The following is a 14,980-nucleotide window of genomic DNA, read 5'->3' on the forward strand; positions in this document are numbered from 1 at the left end:
AAATTTTGGAGAAGGTCAACCCGTGGCCTATCGTCTCGATCTTCCTCCCACCATGAAGGTTCCATCGGTGTTCCACGTCTCCCTCCTTAAAAAATATTTTTCCAGCCCCCATTTTCCTGATCCCTCCCGGAAACCCAATCCAGTCTCCACCATGGGCCAACAAGTGTACGAGATAGAGTCGCTCATCGACTCGCGTTGGTCCAATGATAGGCTTCAGTTTTTGGTACACTGGAAGGGCTACGGCCCTGAAGAACGTTCTTGGGTACCTTCACATCACGTCCATGCCCCGAGATTCCACCAGAAATTCCCCCTTAAACCGTGGTTGGATCACTCGAAGATTGATCCTCAAAGGGGGGATACTGTGACGACTCAGGGGATTCCTTCCCCTCCTGGCCCCTCTCTCCCTTCTCCTGTCACTCCCTCTGCTCCTTCCCACTCTTCTCCCTTGTCTTCTACCTCTCTCCCTTTACCGCAGCGCGTACCCCGCAGGTCTCGCATACCCACGCGGTCCCTGAGCCCCTGCTATGATGCCCCTCGCTCCCTCTCTCCCGCGGTGCTCACATTGCCTTTACCAGCCCTTTCCTCCTCTCCCTTACCTGGTCGCAGCGTGGTGCCCGCGGCGCTCCGCGCGCCTGGTGACGCGACCTGTGCGTGCGCCCTCTCAACTCACAGAGGGCGCGCGTGCACGCTCCTCTCTGGGCACCGTGACCCGTCTGCCCCCTCCTCTCATTCCCTGCGGACCATCTCCCTGGTGCATCCCGTACGTGCGTCTCCTCTGCCCTCGGAGGGCGCGAGCGCGCGAGCGCGCGGCCCTTTCCTGGCCTTAGTGCTCCCCCTGCTGCCTCCCCTTGCTCCTTGCGGGTCGTCTCCATGCTGCAGCCTGTGCGCGCGCATCCTTAGCTTACAGAGGGCGCGCGCACATGCTCCTCTTATCCTGGCTGTCATGTCTCCGCCTCCCAAACCCTGCAGGCCATTCCCCTGACTGCCCCTTCTGTCTCCTCCTCTTCACTCCCTGACCTATCCCGTTTGTCTCCCACTTCTCTCTCTACTCCTCCCCTCTTTCCTATTGGTATTCCCTCCTTTATTACACTTCTTCCTCGCTCTGCATAGTTCCTGTTTCCCTGTGTGTACCTGACCTATGCTGTGCTCCCTCTGTGTCCCTGCTGTATCCTGCTCCTGTGTAATCTTGGATTTCCCTGGCTTTGGACCCCTGCTTGTCTTGGACTATTCTGCTCTCTGGTATCCCTTGAAACCTGCTACGAACTCTACCTCGCTACCCTCTGGCTTCCTAGGACCTGGTTTATCCTCTGACGACTCTACCCTCTGGACTCCTGAACTTTGGCAAACGGACACGACTATTCTCACGGACACCCCCAAGCGTTGCAAGTATAACAACTACTTCTAGTACAGGCCCAGCAACGCTATACCACACTCCGCGCGTTGGACGCGTGTTTGATGATGTCAGCCCCCTTCATGGGGGTGTTTTAATACAGTACTAGGCAGCCATTCATTAGATCAGCAAACTATATATATATATAGGGTAGTGGCCAGGCAGGACTTGCAGTACTAGTCTAGGTTCTGCTTATGACTTTGAGCCAACCACCCTTATGAAGGTTATTATTCATTAGGCTGATCAATGTGGTAGTCGGCTTTCTTGCTCACTCAGGCTGATAAGCATCCGTGCAGTCTTTTACTTTCCAGCATTGAGCACATATATTAAGACTGTTTGGTTGCACTAGATATTTATTTAATCTATTTTTATATGTTTTCATATTTATATATTGGTAATATATGTTTTAAGGATTGATTATTAAAGGCTAGATTTTAAATTTTGGTAAGTGTGCCTCTAAGTGAATTTCTTTTGGTGTACAAACCATTGTACCCCTCGTTTTTTCTGATTCACTTCAGTTCACAGTTGCACCTACCTTTCATTATCAATTGTATTATTATTATTATTACACTAATACACATTTAGTATGGTTTAGTCGATCACTCCCTTACCCCCCGCCTTTTGTATAAAAAAATCTAAACACAAATGGATACAATGTAAAAACAAAACACTTTTGGCTTCTCTTCATTTCCCATTGGAGTTGCAGAGACAGGGAGGATACCGGGGACTGCCCAGCTCCAGGTTACCAGTGAGAGTTTCAGGCAGTTGGATGTTAGACTCATTCTTTATAGCAGGAGATGCACGAAGCGCCAAAGTGGGGTTTAGCTCCCCGACCCAACACGTTAACTGCCACTCAAGTCAAGGGCAGGTCGCGCCTGATCGGGGGGATACCCCACATCGACGCCTAGTGAATCGGATGAGTGCTTCAGTCCCCAGAGTCTCTGTATGGCGAACTCATATTTCTTTTAGCAATTTGGTGTGTGTTGGATGACTTCACGTTCTTTGACATTTTCCCCAGGGTAAAAGCCAGGACTGCCAGACCCCATCACTGATAAGCTTCTGTCAGAAGGTCACGTTGCAGCAATTAAAAAAGAAAGTCCAACTCTCTGAACTAAAAACACTTATATTTAACCCCGAGGGCCACGTGACGCTGCAACACATTGCTTGGCATGCATGTGTGGTACTGCTGGGTGTCTGTGAACTCATACTTTGCTTGGACATCTTGCCCCATTCCAGTGCAACCATCGCGTCGCTGACACCAGCAAAAGGGGTGAAATGTGCTTAGGCCGAGGCAAGCGCTTCTCAGGAATGTCCTCGCTCTGCTTTGCAGTGTGTTTGCTGACCCTCCCAGCACTGGAGGGGTTAAGGAATGTTTAACACTTTGCATCTTTCTGGCGTGATTTCTGCGCCCTTACAGCCCGGATAGGAAGGTTCCCTCCAACCGGACATCGCCAGCTAACAGCTGGGACACAAACCGATACAGAACGTGCAAGCTCTATACATAACACTGAAACGTTTAAAAAATACTGTGACAATTCAACTGTTCACCTTTGCTTAGCAGGGATTTCCCCATTGAAAATAATGGGATATTGTTGATTATGGTTTTTTTTGTTTGTTTTTAAACCTCTTCTAGATCTCTCTTAAGGCAAGAAGCAAGGAACACATTTTCACACAATTATAAAATGACAAACAAGCATAGAACGTGTAAATAAAAAAGGAAGATAAAAAAAAACTTGCTAAAATTGAAAATGTTAAAGACGTTTTTAAGGGTGGGTATGTTGATGTGTATATTGTCTATGCATATGTACGAGTAGTAGTGTGTGTATATAGATGATTGCATGCGTGTTTGATAATGTATATGTAAATTTATGTGTATGTATATATTTATGTGTAGCAATGCCCATGCATACTTAGGTGCGACAGTGTATGTATATGAGTGTTTGTGCGTGTGCACATGAACGCACATACATATGTTTGATAGTGTGTATAGATCAGGTGTGGGCAACTCCAGTCCTCAAGGGCCACCAACAGGTCAGGTTTTCAGGATATCCCGGCATCAGCACAGGTGGCTCGATCAATGGCGCAGTCTTTCATCTCTGCTGAAGCAGGGATATGCTGTAAACCTGACCTGTTGGTGGCGCTTGAGGACTGGAGTTGCCTACACCTGGTGTAGTTGAATGTCTAAGCAAAATTATTTGCAATAGTTGAAGTATACACGTGAACTTGTCAACACGTGTGTGTGCGTGCGTGTGCGTGTGCGTGTGCGTGTGCGTGTGTATAAAGCAGTGCTGGAGGCTGTGGCTGAACATCACACACTGATAAAGCGCTAAGGTGTGAAACATAGGATTACATCATCATGTCACGTGACACTGGCTCTACCCTGCAGCTGCGTGGACGGCACTAGAGATGCAAGCGGCTGCAAATGTAAATAAACCAAAGATCACAAGCTGTACTTGTCCACAGCGGGACCACTGGCAGCAGCTCAAACCTTTGCCCAGCTCTGCTGCCTCTTGGTGACTGTTCTATACACACACGTGTACGTATAAATATGCATATATATGCCTCTGTACATGCAGGTGTATATACTGTATGTGTGTGTGGTGTAGAAATCAGTACTAGGGGCAGCACTGAGTGGCTTTGCCTGGACATTTTGCCCCCGTCCACTGCAACCTTTCTGGGAGATTAACCACTTTCCTGCCAGGAGTGCCACCAATCTGGCAGCAAAGGGGTCAAAACATGTTACAGCAGAGGCAAGCAGGTCCCAGATATGTCTCCACTCGGCTCTTTATTAACCGTTTCTCTGCTAGAGACGACTGCTTCACACCATCCCTGGTTAGGATCCTGGGTCCAGCAGGTAGCATTGCTGGGAGGGGGAGAGCTCGCCCACACACGGTTACATCCCTGGGAAAGGCCATTACATGCTGGTCTTCTCATCCTTCAGATTGTACCTGTCAGAAAACCAATGTGAGAGAAAGCGGCGCGGTCACAAGAGGTACATGGCTTTTCCAGGCGTTCATTGCAAGCTGAAGAAGTAGCGCAGGTAAAACGCGGGAACAGCAGTCAAATCCCAGTGTCAGCAACTTGTGAGCCTAGGGAAGTGTCCTTATCTCATTGTGCTCCAAACACCAACATTAGAGTGTAAGCTCATCAGGTGAGGGACGCATTGTGCCTGTGAAATGAGATGTGCACGCTGTGTGCATCGTCAGCACGGAATAAGAAAAGTATTATGCCATCAAAAGCAAAGCTATCTACTACTAAAACATGGACGTGTTAGAGGCTTCAAATGCAAACCTTACATTATAAATTTGAACTGATACAATGACGGGGATGTCACCCTCTTGTAAAATAGGCAACACCTTGTTTTCCCCAATCCTAGCTGGCATTAGACTCTTCATTGCCACTGGGGTCTGTAACACACTATGTCTATCTATGCTTCCCTTTACCTAAGGGGATAAATAGGAAGTACCAAACATCATGACTGCAAATGAAGGTACATCAATATTTAGTTTATGTGCTAGGCTGATTATTTCTCAGTGTGAGAGCATATCTGTGCCGGGGCAGCTGTGTGAATGTGTGCGTGCTTAGCAGTGTTCGGCGTGTATGGCCGGGTAACCGTGTCTGTGCCAGTGGATGGCTATCCGCTTGTGCATGTGGGCACGTGACTGTGAGTAACTGCGTGTGCGCAGAGAGACACAAGCACAGGTGCTACAAAACACACCACTGAGTCAGTCCAACTGACAGATCCACCTGGGAAAGATCAATGTGAACCTGCAAAGAGAGAGGGAGACCCAAGTCATCAGCATGACGAAGGAACAGTATGTCCCAGAGAGTGTCACGGGGTAACGGGGAGAAGCCACATTATTATATGTTACATGTTCAGTGCGAGAGAGAGAGATCGGTAATATGTTGTGCATATGACAATTCAGCATGAAGTTAGCGGGTCGGTGCAGTTGATAGGTGTAGAAATTGTGAAGGGGCTGCGCCTCACCTTTCCAAGCAGCTCCCGTTCCCTTGATATAAAGGACACACTGTTTTTCACTGAGATATCCATCTTCCTTTTTGCTGCTTCCTCCAATGGCAGATCCCACTCAAATCTGCAGGGACAATAACCCGGTGTACTGTATATTGTACACATTCCCCGTCATCCATGGGATGTACCGCAGCTTTGGGATCATTGCCAAGTCATGTGCACCAACCTGTGACTAAAACACTGCGGCCCATATTTACCAACGGGTTGGCAGCCGTCTTCCGGTGCTGGGCGGTGTCTTATGGAATCGCTTCGTAAATATGGGCCCAACACCGAGATTAGCTAAGCCGTGATGCAGCCTATCGCACCCTGATCTGGCACTAACTGCCACTCAAGTCAATGGCAGTTAATGACAGATTGGGTGCGAGGTCCCGCATTGCGGCTTAGTGAATTCTAACTTAGGTGCCTTATTGCCTTGGCCAGATCACTGAAGGAGTGGCTCAGTGAGCAATTGTGACGCGCTTTGAGTCCCATTGGGAGAAAAGCGTTATATGAAATAAAGTTATTATCATTACAGGTAGTCCTCACTTTACTACGTTATGTTTTCCGACGGCAGCTAATGCAATAAAAAACTGCATTATTCGCCGCAAATGTCGCGGATCCGATGGAAATCGCCAACGGTTACAATTGGTTCCGCTTTCCGACAATCTGTTATCCGACAGGGATTTGCGGAACGCATTGTGTCAGATAAGCGAGGACTCACTGTATTATCTCTACGATCTAGAAGTGTCCGCTTTGTATGGGGAGTTAACACTGTTCAGGAAATATGCCTCTAATCCAGCAGTGTGGTGGTTAACTGCTGGTAGTCAATTATCCGACACCAGCTGCCTGATTAACTTATTAGAAAAACCTGTCTTTTGAGACAAGGAGTGAGATTGTTCCTGAGTCTCACAAGTTGTGAGAATGACCATGGGGACAGATGTCTTGAGCCTGCCAGAAGAAACAGCAGAGCTGCTTGCAAGACACAGGGGAAAGCACCTCTAAAACTGAATACTGACAAAACCTGAGGAAAAAGGCAGCAACCCAGGAACAGAGAAGACTTTCCCTCCAACTACAAGAAACAGATAAGACTTTCCTTTATAAGACTTTTGGTATATCTGCTCATATCAAGATATATGTTTGGGGCTGGGAGACATGCTTATCTAAAGGGAGTTGTGGACTGAATAAGTTTCACTAGAAATACTCTCAAGTGAATAGAAGCTTTGTTTGACCCCTTGTTTGGATGATTTTCTGATGTTAAGGAAACAGGCGCAATAAAAGCCTTATTTAATTTCACCCTAACAAGTCTCCCTTGCATACCTCTGTGCGCGTCCTCCTACAGGGGTCTTGATTAAAAGTTGATGAATGTCAAGGCTCTCCAAGTTGGGTGCCTGGAGATTCACCCACATTTGTCTACAGGTGGCGCTCTTGTGTTCTGCGGAGCAACCGGTAACCTTTTCCTATGACTTTTGGCATTGATAATGTTTTTTGGTGTGCAGTACCATACCTTGAGTAATAGTACAGGTTCGTTATTCTATAGTGTTGTATCAGACTGACAGGCAGGACAGAAACCCCTCAGTATGGCACAGAGTGATGTGGGTAAGGTTGGACATTTCATTAGATGCATGTTAGGAGCAGTGTGGGACTCACTTCTCATTGAACGCCGGGTTGCTGGTCCGCTTCTTCACAGCGGTTTTCCTTTTGGTCCACCGGTTTTTGTCCGGCAGTAAAATCAGAGACACGTAAGGGTCGGGAGGCTCCCCGGAGGAGAGGCACAGTTTACTGACAGGAGAGAAAGCAAAGGAAGAGCTAGTTATGCAGAAAATATAGGGCGTTTTAATGAATACATCTGACGTTTGTTAAACCTCATCGACATGTGTGTGCCTGTGTTTACAATATGTACATGTGTGTTAGCATGCATGTATGTTTGTGTGAACGCCTGTGTCTTCGTGTCATTTGGTTGTAGAGGCACCTTTTAATGGGCTAATACAAACATTTCATGCATGCAGACTGGCACTTCACACTGTGTAAATTGTGGATTTCTGTGTATTAAGTTAGTACAGTGACAGTGACCCAGCAATGCCAGCATTTATGCTGTATGTTTTTGCACATGAGAAAATGAAATCTAATTTCCCGGGAAACCGGCTTACAAAGTGGCCGTATTGCAAAATAGTCAACTCCAATTGCCATCGACAGCACATTTTAAAGGTGCGATCCAACAGACCAAATAGCACCGCAATGTAATAATGGCACTGATACATTCAATGGGTCTGGAGGAGAGATGTCTTTTATAATAAATACATTAAATCAAGGAAAAACAAGCATCAAATCTTACATATTTAACCCATTAATGTTTCACCCATTAAATATTTACTGCTCACTGTAGGGATAGTTTGACTTTATCTTTAAGGAAAAACGGATTTATTTGCTGTTTATATATCGCTTGCTATACAGTATAAATAGCTCTTCTTTCACATGAGCTAATACTATAATTGGACATTTTCTATACTCCAAATTGTAAGTGCAAACCAGTGCATCACCAGTGTGATGGTGGTGTAATAAAACAGAAAAGGCAAAAACATTTGGTATTTATATCCATTGTTCTCCCGCGCAGGCTGAACACACCCACACGTATATATGTATATTAAACTAAACAACTTACATTTTATTTGCCAAATATACAACAAATATGTAGCCCTCTAACTGAATAACCCACGTTTTACTTTACCATAGGAGATTGATATCAAAGGCTTCAGTATGTTGTGAGTGCAATGTGCTGTATGTACACATCTGTATGTAAGTTACCTGCAGCTGTGTATCACGGCCACAAGCTTGCCCTCCTTTGCAGGGTAATACAGGGTCAGACGCAACTGTCCAAGCGGTGAGTCAGTCATCTGCAAACCACTGCGGGAGGAGAGGGCAAACATCTGTACACCCAAAGAAACTTTGAAAAAAACAGGCAGCACTTCCATAAAGAAGGTCCCTGTGATCCCACATCTCCTCATCACATGGTCCCTGTTATCCCACATCTCCTCATCACATTGTCCCTGTTATCCCACATCTCCTCATCACATGGCCCGTTATCCCACATCTCCTCATCACATGGTCCCTGTTATCCCACTTCTCATCACATGGTCCCTGTTATCTCCCATCTCCTCATCACATGGTCCCTGTTATCCCACATCTAATCACATAGTCCCTGTTATCCCACATCTCATCACATGGCCCCTGTTATCCCACATCTCCTCATCACATGGCCCCTGTTATCTCCCATATCCTCATCACATGACCCCTATTATCCCACAACATCTCATCACATGGTCCCTGTTATCTCCCATCTCCTCATCACATGGTCCCTGTTATCCCACATCTCCTCACATGGTCCCTGTTATCCCACATTTCCTCATCACATGGTCCCTGTTATCCCACATCTCCTCATCACATGGCCCCTGTTATCCCACATCTCCTCATCACATGGTCCCTGTTATCCCACATCTCATCACATGGTCCCTGTTATCTCCCATCTCCTCATCACATGGTCCCTGTTATCCCACATCTCATCACATAGTCCCTGTTATCCCACATCTCATCACATGGCCCCTGTTATCCCACATCTCCTCATCACATGGCCCCTGTTATCTCCCATATCCTCATCACATGACCCCTATTATCCCACAACATCTCATCACATGGTCCCTGTTATCTCCCATCTCCTCATCACATGGTCCCTGTTATCCCACATCTCCTCACATGGTCCCTGTTATCTCCCATCTCCTCATCACATGGCCCCTGTTATCCCACATCTCATCACATAGTCCCTGTTATCCCACATCTCATCACATGGCCCCTGTTATCCCACATCTCCTCATCACATGGCCCCTGTTATCTCCCATATCCTCATCACATGACCCTTATTATCCCACAACATCTCATCACATGGTCCCTGTTATCTCCCATCTCCTCATCACATGGTCCCTGTTATCCCACATCTCATCACATGGTGCCTGTTATCCCAAATCTCCTCATCACATGGCCCCTGTTATCACCCATCTCCTCATCACATGGTCCCTGTTATCTCCCATCTTCTCATCACATGGTCCCTGTTATCCCACATCTCATCATATTCAGTACGTTGTGAGTGCAATGTGCTGTATGTACACATCTGTATGTAAGTTACCTGCAGCTGTGTATCACGGCCACAAGCTTGCCCTCCTTTGCAGGGTAATACAGGGTCAGACGCAACTGTCCAAGCGGTGAGTCAGTCAGCTGCAAATCACTGCGGGAGGAGAGGGCAAACATCTGTACACCCAAAGAAACTTTGAAAAAAACAGGCAGCACTTCCATAAAGAAGGTCCCTGATATCCCACATCTCCTCATCACATGGTCCCTGTTATCCCACATCTCCTCATCACATTGTCCCTGTTATCCCACATCTCCTCATCACATGGTCCCTGTTATCCCACATCTCATCATCACATTGTCCCTGTTATCCCACATCTCCTCATCACATGGCCCCTGTTATCCCACATCTCCTCATCACATGGTCCCTGTTATCCCACATCTCCTCATCACATGGCCCCTGTTATCCCACATCTCCTCATCACATGGCCCCTGTTATCCCACATCTCCTCGTCACATGGTCCCTGTTATCCCACATCTCATCACATGGCCCCTGTTATCCCACATCTCCTCATCACATGGTCCCTGTTATCCCACATCTCTTCATCACATGGCCCCTGTTATCCCACATCTCCTCATCACATGACCTCTGTTATCCCACATCTCCCCATACTGAGTTTATGGGCATGGGGAAGCTGCGATCGGGCTACGGTTAGCTGCAGGTTCCATGCCGCCAAATGAATGATACTCCATCTGTAGCCTCACAGCATATTGGACGACTTCCAAGCAGCAGAGGCTTGAGTTACGCATTTGCAGAATAACAGAGCCAAGGCTGCGTCCAGGGTTGCAGCAGCCGTCCGGGGGCGTGTCAAGGGGTGGGCCAGTGATGTCACGGAGCTGGTTCACCCTCATTGGGTGAACCACTCACGTGACCGGCCCTGCGCTCCCATGAGCGCTTGAATCTAAAATTTTCCCAAGACCTACGCTTCCGCACGCTTGCGGAAGCGTGCGCGAGCCCCTGCTAAAGCCGCTCTCTCATTGCGGCTGCAGGGGCTCACTGGTAAGCAAGAGCACGGGTCAGCGCCTAAGGATAAATCCTAACAAGAGTCAGCAGGCCACAGGTTAAGCAGATACTGACCTTCCCAAGAAATCATCCTTGTCCAGATCCTTTTCAAAAACTTTAAACTCGATGTCTTGTCCTGGAACATCAGTGACCAAAACCTGGGGATAAGACATGCTGTTCTGAGATTACCTACAGTGATATGAGCCTCTGCCTGTGACATACATGACTTGTATATTTATCACGCGACTGATGTGTGGGAGCACACTTGATAAAGTGAAAATAAAAAAAGTTGTGTATGCTATGTATGTGTCACCTGTTTATGTCAGTATATTATATATACGATAATTTATCTGTATGAAAACCTTTTGGCATCAAAGTTGGGTTGGAATTCACAGACATGTGTATGTGTTACTGGTACTCTGCTTTCTGAGAGGATGTATGTATCTGTTTATATGTGAATCCTCCAAGCTCAGTGTGCATACAAGTGCAGTTTATATACAGTATCTGTGTGACTTATGTTGTGAGTGTTTGTGTATATATAGGTTTATGTGTTATACCTCAAAGGCCTGCTCCCAACGTGGGTTCAGGTTTTCCTTCACCACTCTGCTGTGCATGCTTTTGCCCCCAGCTCGTATCACGGTGTAAGGGTCTGACTTCCCTTTCATCATCCCACCAAGGAAGTTATCTTTAGCAATCAGGTTCTCTGCCTCCAGCAGGAACACACGGAGCACGCTCTGCAGAGATACAGTGTCACTATACACGCAGGATGTCGAACAAAGCAAACACTTGTAGATAGAGGGGTCTGTCTACCAAGGTAATTTTGGAGAAAAACTGGAGCATTTTCATCCCGCGTCAATTTATCAAAATACGTTGCTCTGATATTACCCCGTCTGGCCCAGCTTGTGACTTTAGCAGTGTCAGTAGGAGGATTACATGGTGCACTTATTATAATGAGATGCATCACATTCTGCATCTCTCTGTGCCGTTCTTCTCTCATTATGTCAATAATCCACCAGCACAGACGTGCTGTACTGCACCAGATGTAAGAAACGGTTCCAACACCATGCACTGTGCTCCATAAAATGGAGCAGCGCATCAAAACATACTTGTCTCTGCGTTGACACAAACGGCGTACAGAGTATATAACAGGGCTGAGTTCGCATTGATCTCAGTCTTGAGAAAGGTCAAACTGGGGACTAAAACGCGGACAATAAATTTACATTATTATTGACGTGTGCCTCTTCCAGTTTCCCCGAGTTAGCCAGAGACATTTCTATGCCTCTCCGGTTTAACGTAACACAGAAAACATGAAGGAAAAAATAAGGGCATGAAGAGCAAAACGTGATGCAACCCACTAAGAAAATATGAGCAAAGTAATGCCTTTTGCTCCACATGACCATTCCCATGTCATCAGGTAGAGTGTAAAAGAACCATGGCCCATGTGATTCTCTAAATGTTTATATAACAGAAAGAACACCATCTTGGAGCTTGACTTATGGTCACATTTGAACTTCGAGAGTACAATTAAAATCAAAAGCGCATGGATAAACAGACTTTGTGGTACTAGGACAATGTACAGACACAACTCGTTTTGGTGTCCTTTTGGCCCTATACATTGTGACAAAAACACTGTACATAAAAACAATGGGGTTTTTTCGGACCATGTAACATGCATGTTCCCCCCCCCCAACAATACAATGTTCATAACCATAATGGGTGTTACTCTTCAGGAGTGTAGTTGGTAGGGGCGTATTAGTTATGGATTCTTTTGCAGGCAGTGATATCTCTTAATGGACCATCAAGAATTCGGGGGACCTCACCTGTCCCTTCGTCTGGGTGACTTCACTAGTTCCCTCTTTCAGGAGATCCCACAAGTCTATTTTAAGAGTCCGTTATTGAAAATTTATGTACAACTTATATATATTCATACGAATGTATTAAGCACTCTCCTGACGGATGCCACTACCTGCAAAATTATCCATGTGATTAAATCTCCAGGGTTACCTCACTAGCAAACTTCTTAGTAGGGCTGGTTCTCTTGGGCTTGGGTGGCATGTCCACACTGGATCCGACTGTAGTTTCCTCAACCATGGGGCTCTCTGGATCCGGGGTTCCACTCGGGCAAGTGGGGTCCAGATACAGAATCTGTGGGTGTAGAGGAAGAGGGGGTTGGCCCGGTATTAAAGGGGTTGCACCCCATATGGCCACCCCCTGACCTCACCAGGGAGGCAAGGGGATAACTGGACTGCGGTCCAGGAAGGTGGTTTACACCTTGTCATGTCATGAAAATGTCTGTTCCCATGTTTCATTATAATCCTGTATTTTAAAGATGTTTTAAAGTGCATTTCTGTATCTCCAGTTCTGGAGGTCGCAGAGAGTTGATATTTGGCCAATATGTGGAGTCACTGTAGGCATTAAGAACTGGCAAATGTCGACCCACTGAGCCCACCAGAATGGAACTTATTAATATGTGTAGATATTAAAGTGTATATGTATGGTATTTTTTGTATCTGCCCTGAAAATGCAGACTCCATCTGCTATACTAATAGGTCATGAAGGGCAGCCGGCTGATTGAGCCTAAGCACTGTGATCAAAAGTTAACTGCCTGATTGTTTACACTAAGTACTAATCAACAGATCAAGTACTAATCAACAGACTCTGCCACTCTAATTGTTACCTGAGGGTGGAGAATCATCAAACTGGAGTGGTTTATAAGTGTTATGTCTAAACCTACAAACAATGCAGATACTTCATTTGATAGACTTGTCGTCGCCCCTGATTTAATTATGGGGCTACCCATAGAGTCCCAGTACACATGGGCTAATTAGCTGGGGGGCATGGGTTAATCTGTGTCTCCAGGTTAGGGATTGGATACAGATAATTGTTCACCAATAGTCTGTATTCAATGTTAAGAATAGGGTTACACAGGTATATAAACTGTGTCAACCCTACAGTTTTTAGTTGTGCTTCGGATTCCACCTGGAATGTCACCGGATTGCTGGAGAATTGCTAGCTGATACTTCTCCATCCCCCAACCCTAAGTAAGTGTTACCTTCTTGTCTGTTAATTGTACTATATTGCTGTGTTCACCTTTTTAAAGGAATAAATATATTTTATTATATCTAAGCCTCGTTCAGTTCAACCCAGATATTTGGTGTTCATTATATCTTGTCATAAGCTACCGTGACAGTGGGTCATAGGAAAATGGAAAGCTCTCAGATCCTTGGCAGAAAAGTGATGTCTTGCTAGTACCAGATGTAGGCAAGTTAACATTTTGACTGCCTTCTTCCAGGCACAAAAGAGTGCCATGGGGCATCTGGGAGAGGAATCATGATAAAGCACCATAACAGTGATCAGATAACCCTCTCTCAAAATGCTTGAGGGGCTTTGGGTAACTTTAGACATTTCGGTGTTTAAAGTGTCAATAGTGTAATGCCCTGCACGTCTGGTGGGAGAGGAACACATTCTGGGGTGCTCGGATGGCCTCTGATAGACTAGTAGTGCACTGCTCTAGAAGTCTTTGTCAGAAGGTTCATTAACTGTGTTGCACAATTAAGGGAAGTGATTAATGGGGTGGGTCTCTGGCGTGGGCTGGTATTTAATGGTGCAAGTTTGTTGCATGGCAAAATGGTTCGATGCTCTGCAGATCTCAAGCTGAGGAGGGCTTAACATTGCTGGGCTCTCATTCGGAGGAAAGTAGAGGTGTTTAATGGGGCAATCCTCTGCAGGTGTCTGTTGGGAGGTGTTAACACTGTTACCCGCATGACGAGTTTCATGTAGATTCGGCTGCTGGATCCGGATTTCTCCAGCTGAAACCACTGGTCTAATATCAGGTGGTCAGCAGACAGGAGGCGGCCCAGCGGGAGGGACAGAGAGCCCAAAGAGTGCTGGCGGTCATCATCTTTCACCTATGAGAGGGGACAGAATTCTGTATGAGGAAACCAGGAGACCCGCTCACCCAGCACAGTAACATTGTCTTTCATTCCCTTTAGACTGTAAGCCCGAGGCAGGCAACCCTGTCGCCAATCGCCACAAGTGGCGAATTGGCCATGAAAGTGGCGAATTTGAGTTTGCCAAATAAACTTTTTCCTGACGGCGTGTGCTGGTTTCCGCTTTCTGAATGAGTCAACGAAGTGAACCAGCCTATTTTGATCTGGTTCAATACTGATTGGCCGGCGAAGCCGGCCAATTCAGTTAAACAGCAATTCTACTTGTTGCCAAGTAGAACAAAGAAAAACCAGTCAAACAAATATATAAGGGAATCAACAAGTGCACTGTAAAAAGTGCACTTAAAAAAGAAGGGTTAACTCAGAAGAACCCATGATGGGGGATACCAAGCAGAGCACCCCGCCTAACGCCCACTGGGAGGCAAACTCCGAAACCGTACCAGCGGACTCGGCGT

General features: G+C 46.4%; 1 protein-coding gene across 1 annotated transcript; it reads right to left on the minus strand.

The window, feature by feature from the left end:
• Positions 1-4,158: 4,158 nt before the first annotated feature.
• LOC142489845 (extended synaptotagmin-1-like) lies at positions 4,159-14,513 on the minus strand. The gene is made up of 9 exons (XM_075591345.1): positions 14,337-14,513; positions 12,583-12,723; positions 11,136-11,312; positions 10,654-10,736; positions 8,202-8,300; positions 7,047-7,178; positions 5,379-5,484; positions 5,109-5,158; positions 4,159-4,338 (listed from the first exon to the last, which is right to left on the minus strand). Exons 1-9 carry the CDS (start codon positions 14,352-14,354, stop codon positions 4,305-4,307), a joined length of 840 nt encoding a protein of 279 aa, XP_075447460.1. The 5' UTR covers positions 14,355-14,513; the 3' UTR covers positions 4,159-4,304.
• Between the last annotated feature and the right edge of the window lie 467 nt (positions 14,514-14,980).

This window comes from Ascaphus truei, chromosome 3, assembly GCF_040206685.1.
Source record: "Ascaphus truei isolate aAscTru1 chromosome 3, aAscTru1.hap1, whole genome shotgun sequence".
NCBI lineage: Eukaryota > Metazoa > Chordata > Amphibia > Anura > Ascaphidae > Ascaphus > Ascaphus truei.